We start from the raw sequence: 14394 nt of genomic DNA, 5'->3' as shown, positions 1-14394 counted from the left end.
CCTGCTTTTTAGGGTGGAACTGGGATTTTATACAGTGCCTGCCATCTGGCCTGGCACATAGTAGGCACTTAACAAATATCCCATTGTTTTCCTTCCTCCCCAGAGGGCCAAAGCCAAGACCTGGAGGAGCAACAGGGTGGGGGTCTAACCCCTGGGTAACAGAGACAGCTCCCATCTGGGATGGAGGCTGCATGGTGGGAGGAGCTGCTGAGGTTGGGCCGTTCAGCTTCAGGGCCCTTGGAGTCCTGGGTCTGTGTTGAGGGGGAAGGGAAGCTCTCTGGGCCCCAAGAGAAGGGAGGCAGGACTGGGGGTGGCAAGGATTGCAGCTCTTCTGGGATAGCCTCAGACACGCTGCTTTGTCTCCCTGAACACCTGTGAATGTCAGTGAGAAGACCAGACAGTGGGTCTGACACGCACAGTTGCCCCTGGGAGGTAGCAGGTGCTCGGTACCGATGAGCTACTGCTAACTGCAGGTGCTACCTGTCTTAGAGGAGGGAGCCCAATCTGGAGGAGGGGAAATGGGAGCTGTGGACCCAGATGGGAGGTGGCTCAGAGCCTGTGGGTGGTCCCTGACGAGCTTCTTATCCATGGTCCTCTATCCGCTTGCTGCCATCCTGGCCCTGGCATGGCCCAAAGTCTCTGGGAGACCAGGGGAGGTGGCTTTGCCTTTTTCCATCTCTGTTATCTCATCTGTGAAATGGGCACAATCAGACCTGCCTCATCAATCGGAATATAGATTTAGGTGCAGTTTTCTTTTTTCCTTCCTTTTATCTATTCTCTCTCTCTCTCTGTCTCTCTCTTTATATATAGCTATCTATTGATAGTTTCTATCATCCATCTATTTATCTTGTATCTACTTTCTATTATCTCTATCATCTATCTATTTATCTAATCTATCATCTGTCTAGCTATCTTTCTATTCTATTCTATCTATCTGTCTATTTTATCTATCTATCTATTTTATCTATCTATCTATCTATCTATCTATCTATCTATCTATCTACCTACGTACCTACCTACCTACCTACCTACCTACCTACCTATCTATCCATCCTCTCCGATTCCTTCACCACTGGGTCTCAGATTCTCTGCCTGTTAAACAAATGGTCAGTTAACCCTCGTCAGTGATTTTCAGGTTTTCACTTGAGGCCCCCATATTTTGGAAGATTGTAGTTTGCTGAACACGCTGACTGAATCAAGTACTATCCAGCTTATTTCCTCATTTTAACATGTCAAAGATCCCCTGTGGGGTGAGTGGGGTGTGAATTGGAGCCTCCCCAATCCAAAGCACAGGAACTGGAAGCTTCCGTAGCCCTGCATTTCCTAGAGAATGCTTGCCATGTTTTGGGGACCTCCTGGGGGGCCCCTGTGCTGACCAGAGGCCGGCTCCCAGGGCTGTGGTTTGGGCCCAGCCCCCTACTCCTGGGGACCGCTGCTGTGGAGGGAGTGACCTTTTGTTCTGCTTTGCCAAGGGGCTTTCTGTTCCTCATTGTTTAGCCATGACAAAGCTGTGGGTTTTTTTTTTTTTTTTCTGTCCAAGAGGATAAACAGGCCTGAGATTGCTCAAGGGAGCCGACCCCCTCTGCCAGCTACCGGGGGCTGGAGCCTCACAGAGCCAGGGAGGAAGTCCAGGGATGGTCACTCACAGCAAAGCCTCAGACAAGAGAGGAACCTGGAGGGGAGGAGGTGGGAGGCCACCACTCAGCCGGCCTGGGGGCCATGGGAGTCCAGCTGCCTGCCGTTAGTGGCCAGGAGCCCTTGTCCATGGCGGCTCTTGAGAGCCCAAACTTGGCCACGGCAGGGCTCTTTCCCATCAGGCCCTTTGAGCCCCAACAGGAAACCCTTCCCCAGCCAGTGTGGGATTTCTTGCTGCTACCTGGAGCCGCCCTGGCCCTGTGGTTCTCAGGCCCTGGAAGAGTGAGGGGCTCCCTGGTTACCCCAAGGGCACTCGTGGGGATGAAGCCCGTGGGATGCAGGATTCCCATGAGACCTGTGCTGGCCACTGTGGGGGGTGGGGGGCTGCCAGGGAAGAGGTGCAGCCCCTCCCTGCCTGGGGCATGCGATCTGAGGGAAGAGGCAGCTGAGTCTGGGAAGTGGTTCAGTCAGAGGGCGGGTAGGCACAGCCCCTGCCCTTGGGGAAGCGCCCAGCAGCAGCCTTCAGGGAAGGCAGTTTGGGGGTTTGTTGGGGGCCAGGCAGACCCTCTCCCACAGTTAGTATTCGATGGAATGGCTTGTGCAGAGGGAGCTGCAGAAGCTGCCATTTCTCTGGGTTAGGGGCTCCCACAGCCTTTGGATGCCGGGTCTGGGCCATGAGTCCCCTCCACCACCCCTCCCCCAGGTCACCTTGCTCAATCCAGGAGGCCAGATAATCAGAGTGTGTTATGCAAAGGAGCGTGAGAATCTCCGGGGAGATTTCCTTTTTCTTTTTCTTTTTTTAATGGTACAGCTTCCTGGGCCCACCCCTGAGATTCTGCACTTGTTTGGGGAGTGGGGGTTGGCTTCATGGCAGGCACCCCTGGGTGCTTTGGACACAGGCAGTGAGCTCCCCCGATACTGTGGGAACCCCTGAGAAGGCTTCTCCTTTTGTCTAGGGTGCCTGGGAGTCTGCTCCAGCAGCAAACCAGGGAGGAGAGGAGTACTGGGACCGAGTGTGTGTGGCAGCACCGTGTGTGTGTGGCAGCACCGTGCCCAGGCAAACTGAGGCTCCAGACGGGGGTAACTTCTTCAGACCCTGTTATGCAGCATGGTTCCCACTGCCGGTGCCCAGAATTCACCAGAGCTGATGGGCTTGGTGTGGGCCTCCGGGGCAGGCAGGGTGGAAAGTGCATCTGTGTTTGAGCTTTGTGGCCCTGGCGCTGGAGTTAGATCCCTACAGGAAAGGACATTGTAACCCAGCCCATGGTTGAGACTAGCAGCTGCTGAGCACCTACACCCTGCTAGGCTGTGGGGCAACAGCAAAGTGTAACCCCCAGCCTGCAGCCTCAACGGGGCTTCCCATCTAGCGAGGGGCCCAGGGAGGCCATGAGGAGAGCCATGAGGGAGGAAGGTGGGGACTCTGGGCCTGAGTGGCTCATTCAGGGTGGGGTGTGGGCAGGGAGCCTTCAGGAGGGAGGCTACTGCCTGAGCAGGGCTCTTAAGGGACACATGGAATTTGTTACAGGAAGCACCAGGCCATTCCAGGCATAGAAGTCAGCTGGGGCGCAAAGGCCTGGGGGTCAGAAGAGTGGCAGATTGCTCCATGGCAGGAAGCCCCAGCTTCTCTGGGTCGTTCCCGCTGAGGGGTTCCAGCTGTTGGCACCGAGGGGTGCAGCCAGGGCAGGGTGGTGCTGTCTGCCAGGCCGAGGTTGGAGACAGCTGGGTTTCCAGCCCTGCTTGTCACTTGCTATAGGTACAGCCAAAGGCTCAGCAGCCCCAGACTGTGGGCAGTCCTGACTCCCAGGCAGTGCTGTGAGGAAGGGGAGGAGGAGGCACACTGAACCCCCCTGCCACCTTGGCTGGTGGAAATTTGGCCAGGTCTGCGCTGGCCCAGTGGTGCTGGGTGTCGTGACTGGTGTCTGCTCTGACTGGCTTGCTGACAGCTGAAGTCCAGGATAGGTCTATGGCCACGTTGTGCTGGTTTGTTAAATATTTTCAGTATCTGCCCTGCTTCTCTATGTTAGGTACTGGAGTCCAGAGAGGTTAAGGCACTTGCCTAAGGCCACACAGCCGCTAAGTGGTGGAGTGAGGATTTGAAACCAGTTCTTTCTGACTCCCAGTATCCTTATCTATGGAGAGGCCCCATCACTCATTCACTAAAGATTATGGATCTCGATCTTGTACTGGCCACATGACTGCAGCTGGCAGTACAGTGGGGAGTGCGCCAGCCCTGGCTCTGGCCTCCTAGAACTGCCCTTTGGTCATTTCCAGGTGATGCATCTGTGGGGGCCCCTGAAGGACTTGGGGTATGTGTGTACACCCTCTTTGCTTGTACAGATGTGTTCACACCCATGTTTCCTACACGTGAGTGTCTCCATTCTGAGCTTGCTCTCAGCCTGGTAGAGGTGGATAATTAATGCTTGTCCCTGAAAGCCCGGACTGCCAACCTCAGTCTTTCAGGAGAGAGGGCAGGACTCAGGGGCTTGCTCCCAGGGGTCCTGGGAAGGCACAGTGGTGACAGTGCTGCAGCTCTGCACTCCTGGAGGGTCACTCAGAGACCCGAGGGAGGAGGGCTCTGCGTCTGCCCCCTCTGTCCAGGGCGGCAGCTTCTCTGGGTGGCTTTGCTTTTCTCTTTTCTCTCTTTTTTTTTTTTTTTTTGAGATGGAGTTTCGCTCTGTCAACTAGGCTGGAGTGCAGTGGCACAATCTCAGCTCACTGCAACCTCCTCCTCTCAGGTTCAAGGGATTCTCCTGCCTCAGCCTCCAGTAGCTGGGATTACAGGCACACGCCACCACGCCGGGATAATTTTGTATTTTTAGTAGAGACAGGGTTTTGCCATATTGGCCAGGCTGGTCTCGAACTCCTGACCTCAAGTGATCCACCTGCTTCGGCCTCCCAAAGTGCTGGGATTACGGGTGTGAGCCACCACGCCCGGCCCTCTCTCTCTTTTCATTCATCACATTGTTCATCTCTTCCCGGAGGCATCCAGCACAGTCTTTGAGACTGTGAGCTGTGAAGTCAGACAGGACCAAGGTCCAAACCCTTCTCTGTCACTTACCAGGTCTGGGACCTTGGGCAGGTGACTTGCCCTCTCAGGCCTCGGTTTCCTGTTCTATAAAATGGCAGCAGTAGGGAAACCGTCTCCGTCTTCATTGGGTGGTTGGGAAGTCTTGCTGAGACCACACACTTGTCTCAGGTAGGGTCTTCTAGAAGCAAAGCCTGAGGCAGGGATCTTTGTGAAAGTGATTTACTAGGGAGGGCTCCCAGGAGAAGCAGGCAGGACAGGGCAGGGGAGGGGGCCTAGCAGGGACGTGTTCATCAGCTTCAGCCCGACACCAGGGGGGTGGCTCTGGACCATGAATTGTACCAGGGTGGGTCCCACCTTGAGGCTGTGGAGCATTCATTATCAGCCAACACCCGCAGCAGCTGGGGGAGAGGTGCCCTGCTGGCAGCAGTGGTCTGAGTGGGGTGCAATAGCACCCACCAACTCGAGCAGTGGAAACGCTTAGAACAGTGCCTGGTATCTAGGCGGTGCTTCAAAAATGGCAACAATTGTCATGGTCATAACCAACATTCAGCTGATGAGTACCGGCTCTGCGGTGGGTCCCATGTGAGAGATTGAGGGTCTAGAGATGACAAGGCTGCCACCCCTGCTGTCTGCATCACATGAGTGTGTGTGTGTACACATGTGTGCGCATACATACCCACAGGGTGTGGAAGGACAAACAAGTAACCATTCCAGAACAACAAGATGACTGTTAGAGGGGTTATAACCCATGTTTAGAGACAGCCCAGAGTAGTAGGAGGAGGAGCTTGAATTAGCCTCGGGGAGTCAGGGAGGGCTTCCCAGAGGAGGCAGCACTCATCTTGAAAGACAAAGGGACGTTTCAGGTGCAGGAGGGAAGGAGAGGTATCCTTGGCGGGGGGCAGCTTTGTGCTGAGAACCCCCGTTCTCTGTGACCAAGGCCACTGTCTCCTGGATATCTGTCCCATATAGTGTTAGGGGCCACCCAGCACTGGAGAAGGCCAGCAGACTCAGTGCTTCTGCCTGCAGACATGAGTAGGATACACTGAGGTGGGGAGGCAGGGGAGGTAAAAGAAGGTACGAGCTCTCCTTCCTGTACCCTGCTCCTCGGGGAGAAACCGTCCCATCCATCATCACTGCAGCCTGGCAGGGGGAGGGCCAAACATTTGCAGGGCAGGGACCTGGGCATCAGGCATGGCAGAACCCAGGGGCAGCCCTGTTGAAGGCAGTCTTCCCTTCTTCCTTCCAGGTGGCATTTACACCCTACGCCCCAGAGCCTGGGAGCACATGCCGATTCAGAGAATACTATGACCAGACAGCTCAGATGTGCTGCAGCAAGTGCCCACCAGGTGAGGGCAGCCGCGGGGAACTCGGGGCCCATGCCCTGGAGGAGCATGTGTGTACAGGGGCTGGGGCGCAAGGACATGGCCCTTGATTCTTACTGAACTCTAGTTCTATGCACTGGCCCATGCTCCCTGTTGCTTCTGGGCCTGTGAACATGCTGTTCCCTCTTCCTGGCACACTTCCCAACTCCCTTTCCCTGGTTAACTCCGACTTGCCCTTTAGACCTCAGCTGAAGACGTCCCCTCTTCCAGGAAGCCTGCCTGCCCCATACTGCCCAGCTGGAGGAGGAGGGGGAGGAAGAGCCTAAATTAGCTCCTGGGGGAGTCAGGGAGGGCTGCCTGGAGGAGGCAGCACTCGGCTTGAAAGACAGGTGCTGCCTCCTTTGAGCTCTCACTGGCCCCTGATGTTCCTGTGGCAGCTTTTTCCTCGCTGTGTGATTACAGCCTGGTCCCGCTTCCTGTTGCCTCCACTGTGTGCTCCTCCAGGGCAGAGATTGTGGCTTGTTTTCTGCCAAATCCCCAGCACGTGGCGCAATGCCATGTAGGTGCTCGGTGCATATTTGACTGACTCTGTGAATGCTTACCCATTTCACAGATGGTAGACCTGAGGCCCAGCCATAGTTGGTAGAGCCAGGTAGCCTGACTCCCAGTGCCCTCCATCTATTCATTTGTGTCTGTATTCATTCATGTCATGTTTATAAGGTATCTGCTGTGTGTTCTAAGTGCTGGGAATACACAGAGAGCAGGGCAGACAAAACCCTTGCCCTCCTGGAGTCTGCATTTTAATGGTGGACGCAGACAGATAAATTAGGAGATGTGTGGTCCTGTCTGTCTGTAAGTGCTGTAGAATGACAAGGTCAGGTAAGGCAGGGGAGACAGAGCGGGGCATCCTGTTTTACACAGGGTGGTCTGGGAAGGTCTCTCTGAGGAGGTGACATTTGGGCAGAGCCCTGCAGGAGGTGAGGGAGCAGGTCATGCACGTATATAGGGAACAGTGTGCCAGGAGGAAGCAACAGCATGTGCGAAGGCCTTGAAGTCGGAGCCTGTTTGGTGAGCTGGAGGAACAGCAGGGCCAGCATGTGTGGCCTAGGATGAGTGAAAGCGAGTATGGTAGGGGAGGAGGAGGAAGGAGTGAGCAGGGATCATGGGAAGGAGTTTAGATTTTATTCTGTCTGGGAGCCAATGGAGGGCTTTCAGCCGTTACCTTGAGGTGTAGGTGGGCATATGAGTACCTGTCACCGTCCCTAGCCATTTTAAGACACCCTAGGGAAAGTGACTCTCTTCTTTCTTTTATTAACTGGAAGGGTCTCTTTAAGAAGTTACTAGAGAGGCCGAGGTGGGCAGATCACCCGAGGCCAGGAGTTTGAGACCAGCCTGGCCAACATGCTGAAACCCCGTCTCTACTAAAAATACAAAAAATAGCTGGGCATAATGGCAGGCGCCTGTCATCCCAGCTACTTGGGAGGCTGAGGCAGGAGAATTGCTTGAACCTGAGAGGCAGATGTTGCAGTGAACCGAGATTGTGCCACTGCACTCTAGCCTGGGCCACAGAGCGAGATTCTGTCTCAAAAAAAAAAAAAAGCAGTTACTGAGTCAACTTTTTTTAAGGTTTCCGTTGGTGTTCTCTGCCCCTGGCATGCCTGCTTTCCAGGCCCATGCCCTTGTCCTTGATAGGATACCAGGGACTACATTCTTACTATCTGTTCCCCCTGTCATTCATGCCCCTAGCTGGAGAATGTTAGCCATCTATCAAGAAGGAAGAAACTGGCAAGCTAGTTCTTACTAAAGTGTGATTGACTGACAATAGGTCTCCAGTGCTGGAGGTTCAAGCATCTGGAAAGAGCAGAGAGGAATCCATTTTTGAGCAGAAGGGGTTCAGAAATGACGTAATAGCTGGTACAATACTAGATGAGAGATGATTCTGAGGAACTAGAACTCCACAGAATAGCCTTCCCAGCTGGGCTTTAGAACTCTGGACTTTGTGGGGACAGTGGATGAGCCCAGGGTCCTGGCAGAAGCCCCGCCCAGCTGAGACCTTTGGCCCTTGTTTCCTCAGGCCAACATGCAAAAGTCTTCTGTACCAAGACCTCGGACACCGTGTGTGACTCCTGTGAGGACAGCACATACACCCAGCTCTGGAACTGGGTTCCCGAGTGCTTGAGCTGTGGCTCCCGCTGTAGCTCTGGTGAGTAGGTTCAGAGAAAAGCGGGGCCCTCACACCCCTGCCTCCAACATCCCCGGGCAACTCCAGCCTCTTCGGCTTCCAGCTGTCTGGAGTTACCCCAGGCTGGGTGTTGGAAGTGGCACAGGTGCAGCTGTTTACCCCTACCACTGGCATTTTCCTCCTTTGTCTCACCAAAGCCTCTTCACAGCCCCACGGGGCAGGCGGTGGGAGAACTGTGCCCACGTGAGGGTTGAGGAGGTGGTGCGTGGGAGAGTGGTGCGCATGCTCGTGCTGCGAGGAGGAGGACGGCGGGGGAGGAGCGAAACTGCTGGGAAGAGCGGGACTGCGGGGAGGAGTGGGACTGCGGGGAGGAGTGGGACTGCGGGGAGGAGCGAAACTGCTGGGAAGAGCGGGACTGCGGGGAGGAGTGGGACTTCTGGGAAGAGCGGGACTGCGGGGAGGAGTGGGACTTCTGGGAGGAGCGAAACTGCGGGGAGGAACGGCGCTTCGGGGAGGAGCGGGACTGTGGGGAGGAGCGGGACTGCGGGGAGGAGCGGGACTGCGGGGGAGGAGCGGGACTGCGGGGAGGAGCGGGACTGCGGGGAGGAGCGGGACGGCGGGGGAGGAGCGAAACTGCTGGGAAGAGTGGGACTTCAGGGAGGAGCAGGACTGTGGGGAGGAGCGGGACTGCGGGGAGGAGCGGGACTGCGGGGAGTAGCAGGACTACCGGTCCTGCTCCTGGACTCTGGCCAGTGTTGTGTGTGCCCCATGCTGAGGCGGTCCGCCAGCCTCCTGGAGATCAGAGCTGTCTGAGAGGGCTGGGCTGGCTGGGAGGGCAGCGTGGGTGTGGCGGAGGCAGGCGTGACCGTGTTGCCGCCCTCTCGCTGCTCTAGACCAGGTGGAAACTCAAGCCTGCACTCGGGAACAGAACCGCGTCTGCACCTGCAGGCCCGGCTGGTACTGCGCGCTGAGCAAGCAGGAGGGGTGCCGGCTGTGCACGCCGCTGCGCAAGTGCCGCCCGGGCTTCGGCGTGGCCAAATCAGGTATGGGGTGGGGCTCAGGTCCTTGGGGACGCCCTTGGGCCTCTCCTTTGTAGACATCCTTGCAGTGTCACGGGCATCAACCCATTAATTAGTCCAGCAGGGAACACTGTTAGTGGTGGCTGGGTGCTTGCTGCCCATCCGTCTGTCCACCTGTCCACCGTTTATTCTTCCTGCCAGCCACTCTTGATTAGGCACCTCTTATGTGCTGGAACCAGGGGACCCAGAGATGGATCAGACCAAGCCCTAAGCTAGGAAAGTTATGTGATGCTGCAAGAAGATGAACTCACATAACTCTACAGCCCAATCGCGTGCGTGTGTGTACAGGCATCTGTGTGTGTGTGTGTGTGTGTGTGTGTGTGTGTGTAAGGGGTGGAGGTGCAGACAGAGGTCCTTGGGCCCCTCGGACCTCTCCTAGGGCTCTAGTGCCAAGGCCCAGCTGTCCCGCAGAGTGTCTGAGTGGTTGACAAGTTCGGATTGTTCCCTGAAGGAACTGAAACATCAGACGTGGTGTGCAAGCCCTGCACCCCGGGGACGTTCTCCAACACGACCTCATCCACGGATATTTGCAGGCCCCACCAGATGTGAGTAGCTGAGTCCTTTGGTTCTGGAGGAGCAGGGAGGGGCTGTCCCTGGGTGACTGTGGGTCCAGGACACAGAGCAGCTCACCAGCCACCATTGTCCAGACTGCTTTATCTGAGGGTGGCTCCCAGGATAAATAGCATGGTGGGCAGGACCTTGCCTTGGAAGGCAGGACTGGGTGGGTGCGTGGGAGGTGGGGGAGGGTCAGGAGGGAGTGGTCCTCAGAGAGGGCACATATCGTCACTCTCCTATCCTGCCTGCTGGGACTAGTGAATGAGCTCAGCCACTCTGTCCTCTGCTGCCTCCTGACCAAGCCTCCTCCTCCTCCAGCTGTAATGTGGTGGCCATCCCTGGGAATGCAAGCATGGATGCAGTCTGCACGTCCACGTCCCCCACTCGGAGCATGGCCCCAGGGGCAGTACACTTACCCCAGCCAGTGTCCACACGATCCCAACACATGCAGCCAACTCCAGGTCCCAGCACTGCTCCAAGCACCTCCTTCCTGCTTCCGATGGGCCCCAGCCCCCCAGCTGAAGGGAGCACTGGTGACTTCGCTCTTCCAGTTGGTAAGTCACAAGAAGGCTCGTTCATTCACTACTTCTGTCTGCCTGTCTTTCTGTCTCTCTTTCTTCCTCTCCCATAGTTTTACTGAGAACCCATGGGGGGCTGGACCCTGTGCCCTGTCTTGGGATACAGGTGGCAGTGAGACTGCTTTCTCCCCCCACCTGGTGCTATCATTCAAAATCCCTAAGTGGGTGGGCCAGATGCAGTGGCTCAAGCCTGTAATCCCAGTGCTTTGGGAGGCCAAGGAGGCTGGAGGATTGCTTGAGGCTAAGAGTTTGAGATCAGCCTGGGTAACATAACGAGACTCCATCTCTATAAAAAAATTAAAAAATTATTTGGGTGGGATGGTACCTATTGTCCCAGCTACTCAAGAGGCTGAGGTAGGAGGATCATATGAACCCAGGAATTTGAGACTGCATTGAGCTGTGATCATGCCACTGCACTCCAGCCTGGGCAATGAGTGAGGCCCTATCTCAAAAACAAAACAAAACAAAACAAAATCTCTGGATAGGGGAGAGATGGGGTCAGCAATTCGCCTGAATATGCAGATGGTCTCCTTGCTGCTGTTTCTTATGAGCCCATTAGGCTAAGAAGACAGTGGGCTGGGCCAGGTCATCTCCGGGGCCTTCCATTCTGCGGCTAGAACTGCATCAAGCCAGAGGTCTCAAACTGGTAGCCCTTAGGCTGAATGAGGCACACAGACATGATTGCTTTGTAATTGGATTTGAGCACCTCCGGCCTAGACTCGCCCCTCACTTGCAATGACCCGAAGCACCCTGGGTCCCTGGCTTGCCTGGCTGGCCCCTGGTACATTTGAGTTTGTTTTCTGTAGCTGTCTGAGCTTCTCTTTTGTTTCTAGGACTGATTGTGGGTGTGACAGCCTTGGGTCTACTAATAATAGGAGTGGTGAACTGTGTCATCATGACCCAGGTGAAAAGTAAGAGTCCATCCTTCCTTCCTTCATCCACTTGTTCTGGAAGCTTTTGTGGGGTGCCTCCTGTGAGTCCAGCACTGGGCACAGCCTTAGGGGTCAGACAGAGCTGGATATGGGGGTCCTTGTTCTGTGGGAGCTTAGGGCCTGCGGTGAAGGCATCTCTGCTAACTTAATTACTAAAAGGCAAGAGGTGATCAGGGTTTTCCAAAGGGTAGGAGTTCAGGATTCCTATCCAGGAAGCCTGGGGGATTCGGACTTCCTGCAGCAGGTGGTCTGTGAGCTGGGTAAGATCTCGACGGGTGGAGTCTGTGCAGGGAAGGACGTGCATCCTCAGTGGAGGTGTGGATGGCACAGATGGGGGACTGGAGAATGGTTGGGATGGTGGCAGGTAGAGTTGGTGGGGGCTTCTGTGGACCTTGTCAGGTAGGCGATTGCTCCCCGCAGGGCTGGGCCTCTCTGCTGGTTCTATTGGGCCCCACACTGCCCTCCTACTTAGGACAGATGTGCCTGAGGAAGTCATTCTCTTACTTGTCCCCTCTCCTCTTTATAGAGAAGCCCTCGTGCCTGCAGAGAGAAGCCAAGGTGGTGAGTGTCTCCACTGCCCTTTCCCCCTCTTCCCCCGGTCTCCTTCCTGGCGGGCTGGGCTGTCACAGAGGAAGCAGTGAATTCTGTCGTTGGTCTGTCCAGTGTCAGGAGGTGTGCAGAGCCCTGGGAGGTGGAGGAAAGGCCGGGGAGTCAGGCAGCCCTCTATGGACTAAGAGAGGCTGTGGGTGTGAAATACTCCGGCAGAGAGCAGACGCCTTCATGGCATTCGTGGCAGGCACGTGGTCGTGGACCCACAGCGCAACCTTGGGCAGATGTGAAATTGCTCTATGGCTACTTCCTTACCACAAGATGGGTGCTATGTCTGCTCCATCCAGCCTGCAGGGTGGTGCCATTCGGTCAGCTGACAATGATGTTTCTCCTTGCTTCCATTGTGTTTACAGAGCACTTTCTCAGACAGCAGTGGTTTTCTTTTTTTTTTTTTTTGAGACGGAGTCTTGCTCTGTCTCCCAGGCGGGAGTGCAATGGCACGATCTCTGCTCACTGCAAGCTCTGCCTCCCGGGTTCATGCCATTCTCCTGCCTCAGCCTCCCGAGTAGCTGGGACTACAGGCGCCCGCCAACACGTCCGGCTAATTTTTTGTATTTTTAGTAGAGATGGGGTTTCACTGTGTTAGCCAGGATGGTCTCGATCTCCTGACCTCGTGATCCGCCCGCCTCGGCCTCCCAAAGTGCTGGGATTACAGGCTTGAGCCACCGCGCCCGGCCACAGCAGTGGTTTTCAAACTGAATTCTGGGGTAGCCCAGTGTCCCACAGAGGGCCTTTGGGCGTGGGGGAAGTGGTCATCTCTCAGGTTTGAGGTAGAGGCTGTGGGGCTGGGCCCTGGGTCCTCCCAAAGCAACTCACCTTTGATCTGTTTTATAAAGTAGGGCCTGTGAAGGCTTTTTGTTAGAGACAGACTGACAGTGTCATATCTAGTATTTCATTCATTCTCCATCAGGAAGGCATTTGGCTGCAAGTAACCCCAAACCTACAGGTGACTTTAGAAAAAAGGGCTTTATTTTTCTTGCATTGTAAGAAGTCAAGGGGTTGGTGTCTGCTGGAATGGCCTCCACTGTCCCCTTGCATGGTGCCAGCAGGACCCCAGGCTCTGTCATCTTTAGTGTGTTGACTTTTGTTCTCTTGTTTGTAGCCTCATGTCATAAGATGGTGATCATCACTTCATATGTCACCTCTAAGTCTGAGGTGGGAAGAAGGGGCAGGTGGCCAGGTCAGCCATGGTGCCCTTATCAGTAAATCAGACGCCTTCTCAGAAGCCCTGGGTAGACTTATTTCATCTCACTGACCAGACTGTGTCACATGACCACCCCTAGATGCAAGGGAAGCTGAGAAAGAGGGTGCTTTGCTTTTCCAGCCTCTATAGAGGAGGAGGACAAGGGAGGGGGGTTGGAAGTGGGTATGGGGTGAGCCAGAACACGGGTCTGTCACAGCCTTGCACCTGGTAGGCAGGGCAGGTTTTTTACCCAATTTGACAGATGAGAAAACAGAGTCTGATGAGTTTTCTCGACTTCAGGGGCAGGTAGAGAAAGAATTTCTCAACCTCATGGATATTTGAGACAACATCTTACTTAAGGGAGGCCAAGGTGGGAGGATTGCTTGAGTCTAGGAGTTCAAGACCAGCCTGGGAAACACAGTGAGACCTTATCCCTAAACAAAATTAAATAAAATAAATATTTTTAAAAAAGATCTTGGTTGGGCATGGTGGCTCACACCTGTAATCCCAGCACTTTGGAAGGCCGAGGTAGATGGATCACTTGAGGTCAGGAGTTCAAGACCAGTCTGGCTATCATGGTAAAACCCCATCTCTACTAAAAACACAAAAATTAGCCAGGCATGGTGGCGCGTGCTTGTAGTCTCAGCTACTTGGGAGGCTGAGGCAGGAGAGTCGCTTGAACCCAGGCGGTGGACGTTGCAATGAGCTGAGATCATGCCACTGCTCTCCAGCCTGGGCAATAGAGCAAGACTCCATCTCAAAAGAAAAAATAAAATAAATAAAATATCTTACTTAGTTGCGAGGGCTGTCCCGTGCTATTCAGCAGCATCTTTGGTCTTTATTTACTTACATGCCAGCCACATCCCCATTCCAGTGGTGACAATCAAAAATTCTCCAGACATCGCGAAGTGTCCCCTGGAGGCAAAATCACCCCCAGTGGAGAACCACTGCTCGAGGGAACAGCTCAGCCCTGGGCAGCCCAATGCCTGAAGCTTACACCAGGTGTTTGGAATCAGATAGATTGATTTCATCCCCTGATTTTGGTGACAAGAAGAGATGCAGGGAGGAAACCTGAGTTGCTCAAGGTCATACCACAATGTGTCTCTGGACTCCCATCTCAGTGCTCTTTGCCCCGCCCTACAATATTTCAGTGGGGAGGAAACTTCCTCATTCCCTGGCGAGTGAGTTTCACTGCTCCGTTTCTCCAGCTTCAATTCAGTGACACTGACAGTTGCTGCCTGGTGGCCTGCGTAGAGCAGGTGTCTCCCCCAAGCTCTTCCGCAGCAGCCCA

At 54.9% G+C, this 14394-nt stretch overlaps 1 protein-coding gene across 4 annotated transcripts in view; it reads left to right on the top strand.

Moving 5' to 3' along the window:
- Positions 1-14394, top strand: part of TNFRSF1B (TNF receptor superfamily member 1B) — a 41146-nt gene that overhangs the window by 14371 nt on the left and 12381 nt on the right. For 3 of the 4 annotated variants that reach the window (XM_055261429.2, XM_055261428.2, XM_063631832.1), the window contains exons 2-8: positions 5910-6009; positions 8060-8188; positions 9061-9210; positions 9698-9791; positions 10120-10355; positions 11213-11290; positions 11838-11872. In XM_055261429.2, the coding sequence (XP_055117404.1) occupies positions 5910-6009; positions 8060-8188; positions 9061-9210; positions 9698-9791; positions 10120-10355; positions 11213-11290; positions 11838-11872 (822 nt within the window). Of the gene's footprint in view, positions 1-5909; positions 6010-8059; positions 8189-9060; positions 9211-9697; positions 9792-10119; positions 10356-11212; positions 11291-11837; positions 13575-14394 lie in introns of those variants that run through there. The other variant, XM_063631831.1, reaches the window with a different exon arrangement.

The sequence above is a fragment of the Symphalangus syndactylus genome, chromosome 22, assembly GCF_028878055.3.
Source record: "Symphalangus syndactylus isolate Jambi chromosome 22, NHGRI_mSymSyn1-v2.1_pri, whole genome shotgun sequence".
NCBI classification, from domain to species: Eukaryota; Metazoa; Chordata; class Mammalia; order Primates; family Hylobatidae; genus Symphalangus; species Symphalangus syndactylus.
Note: the sequence above shows the minus strand (reverse complement) of the source record. Positions and strands in the feature narration are given on the sequence as shown.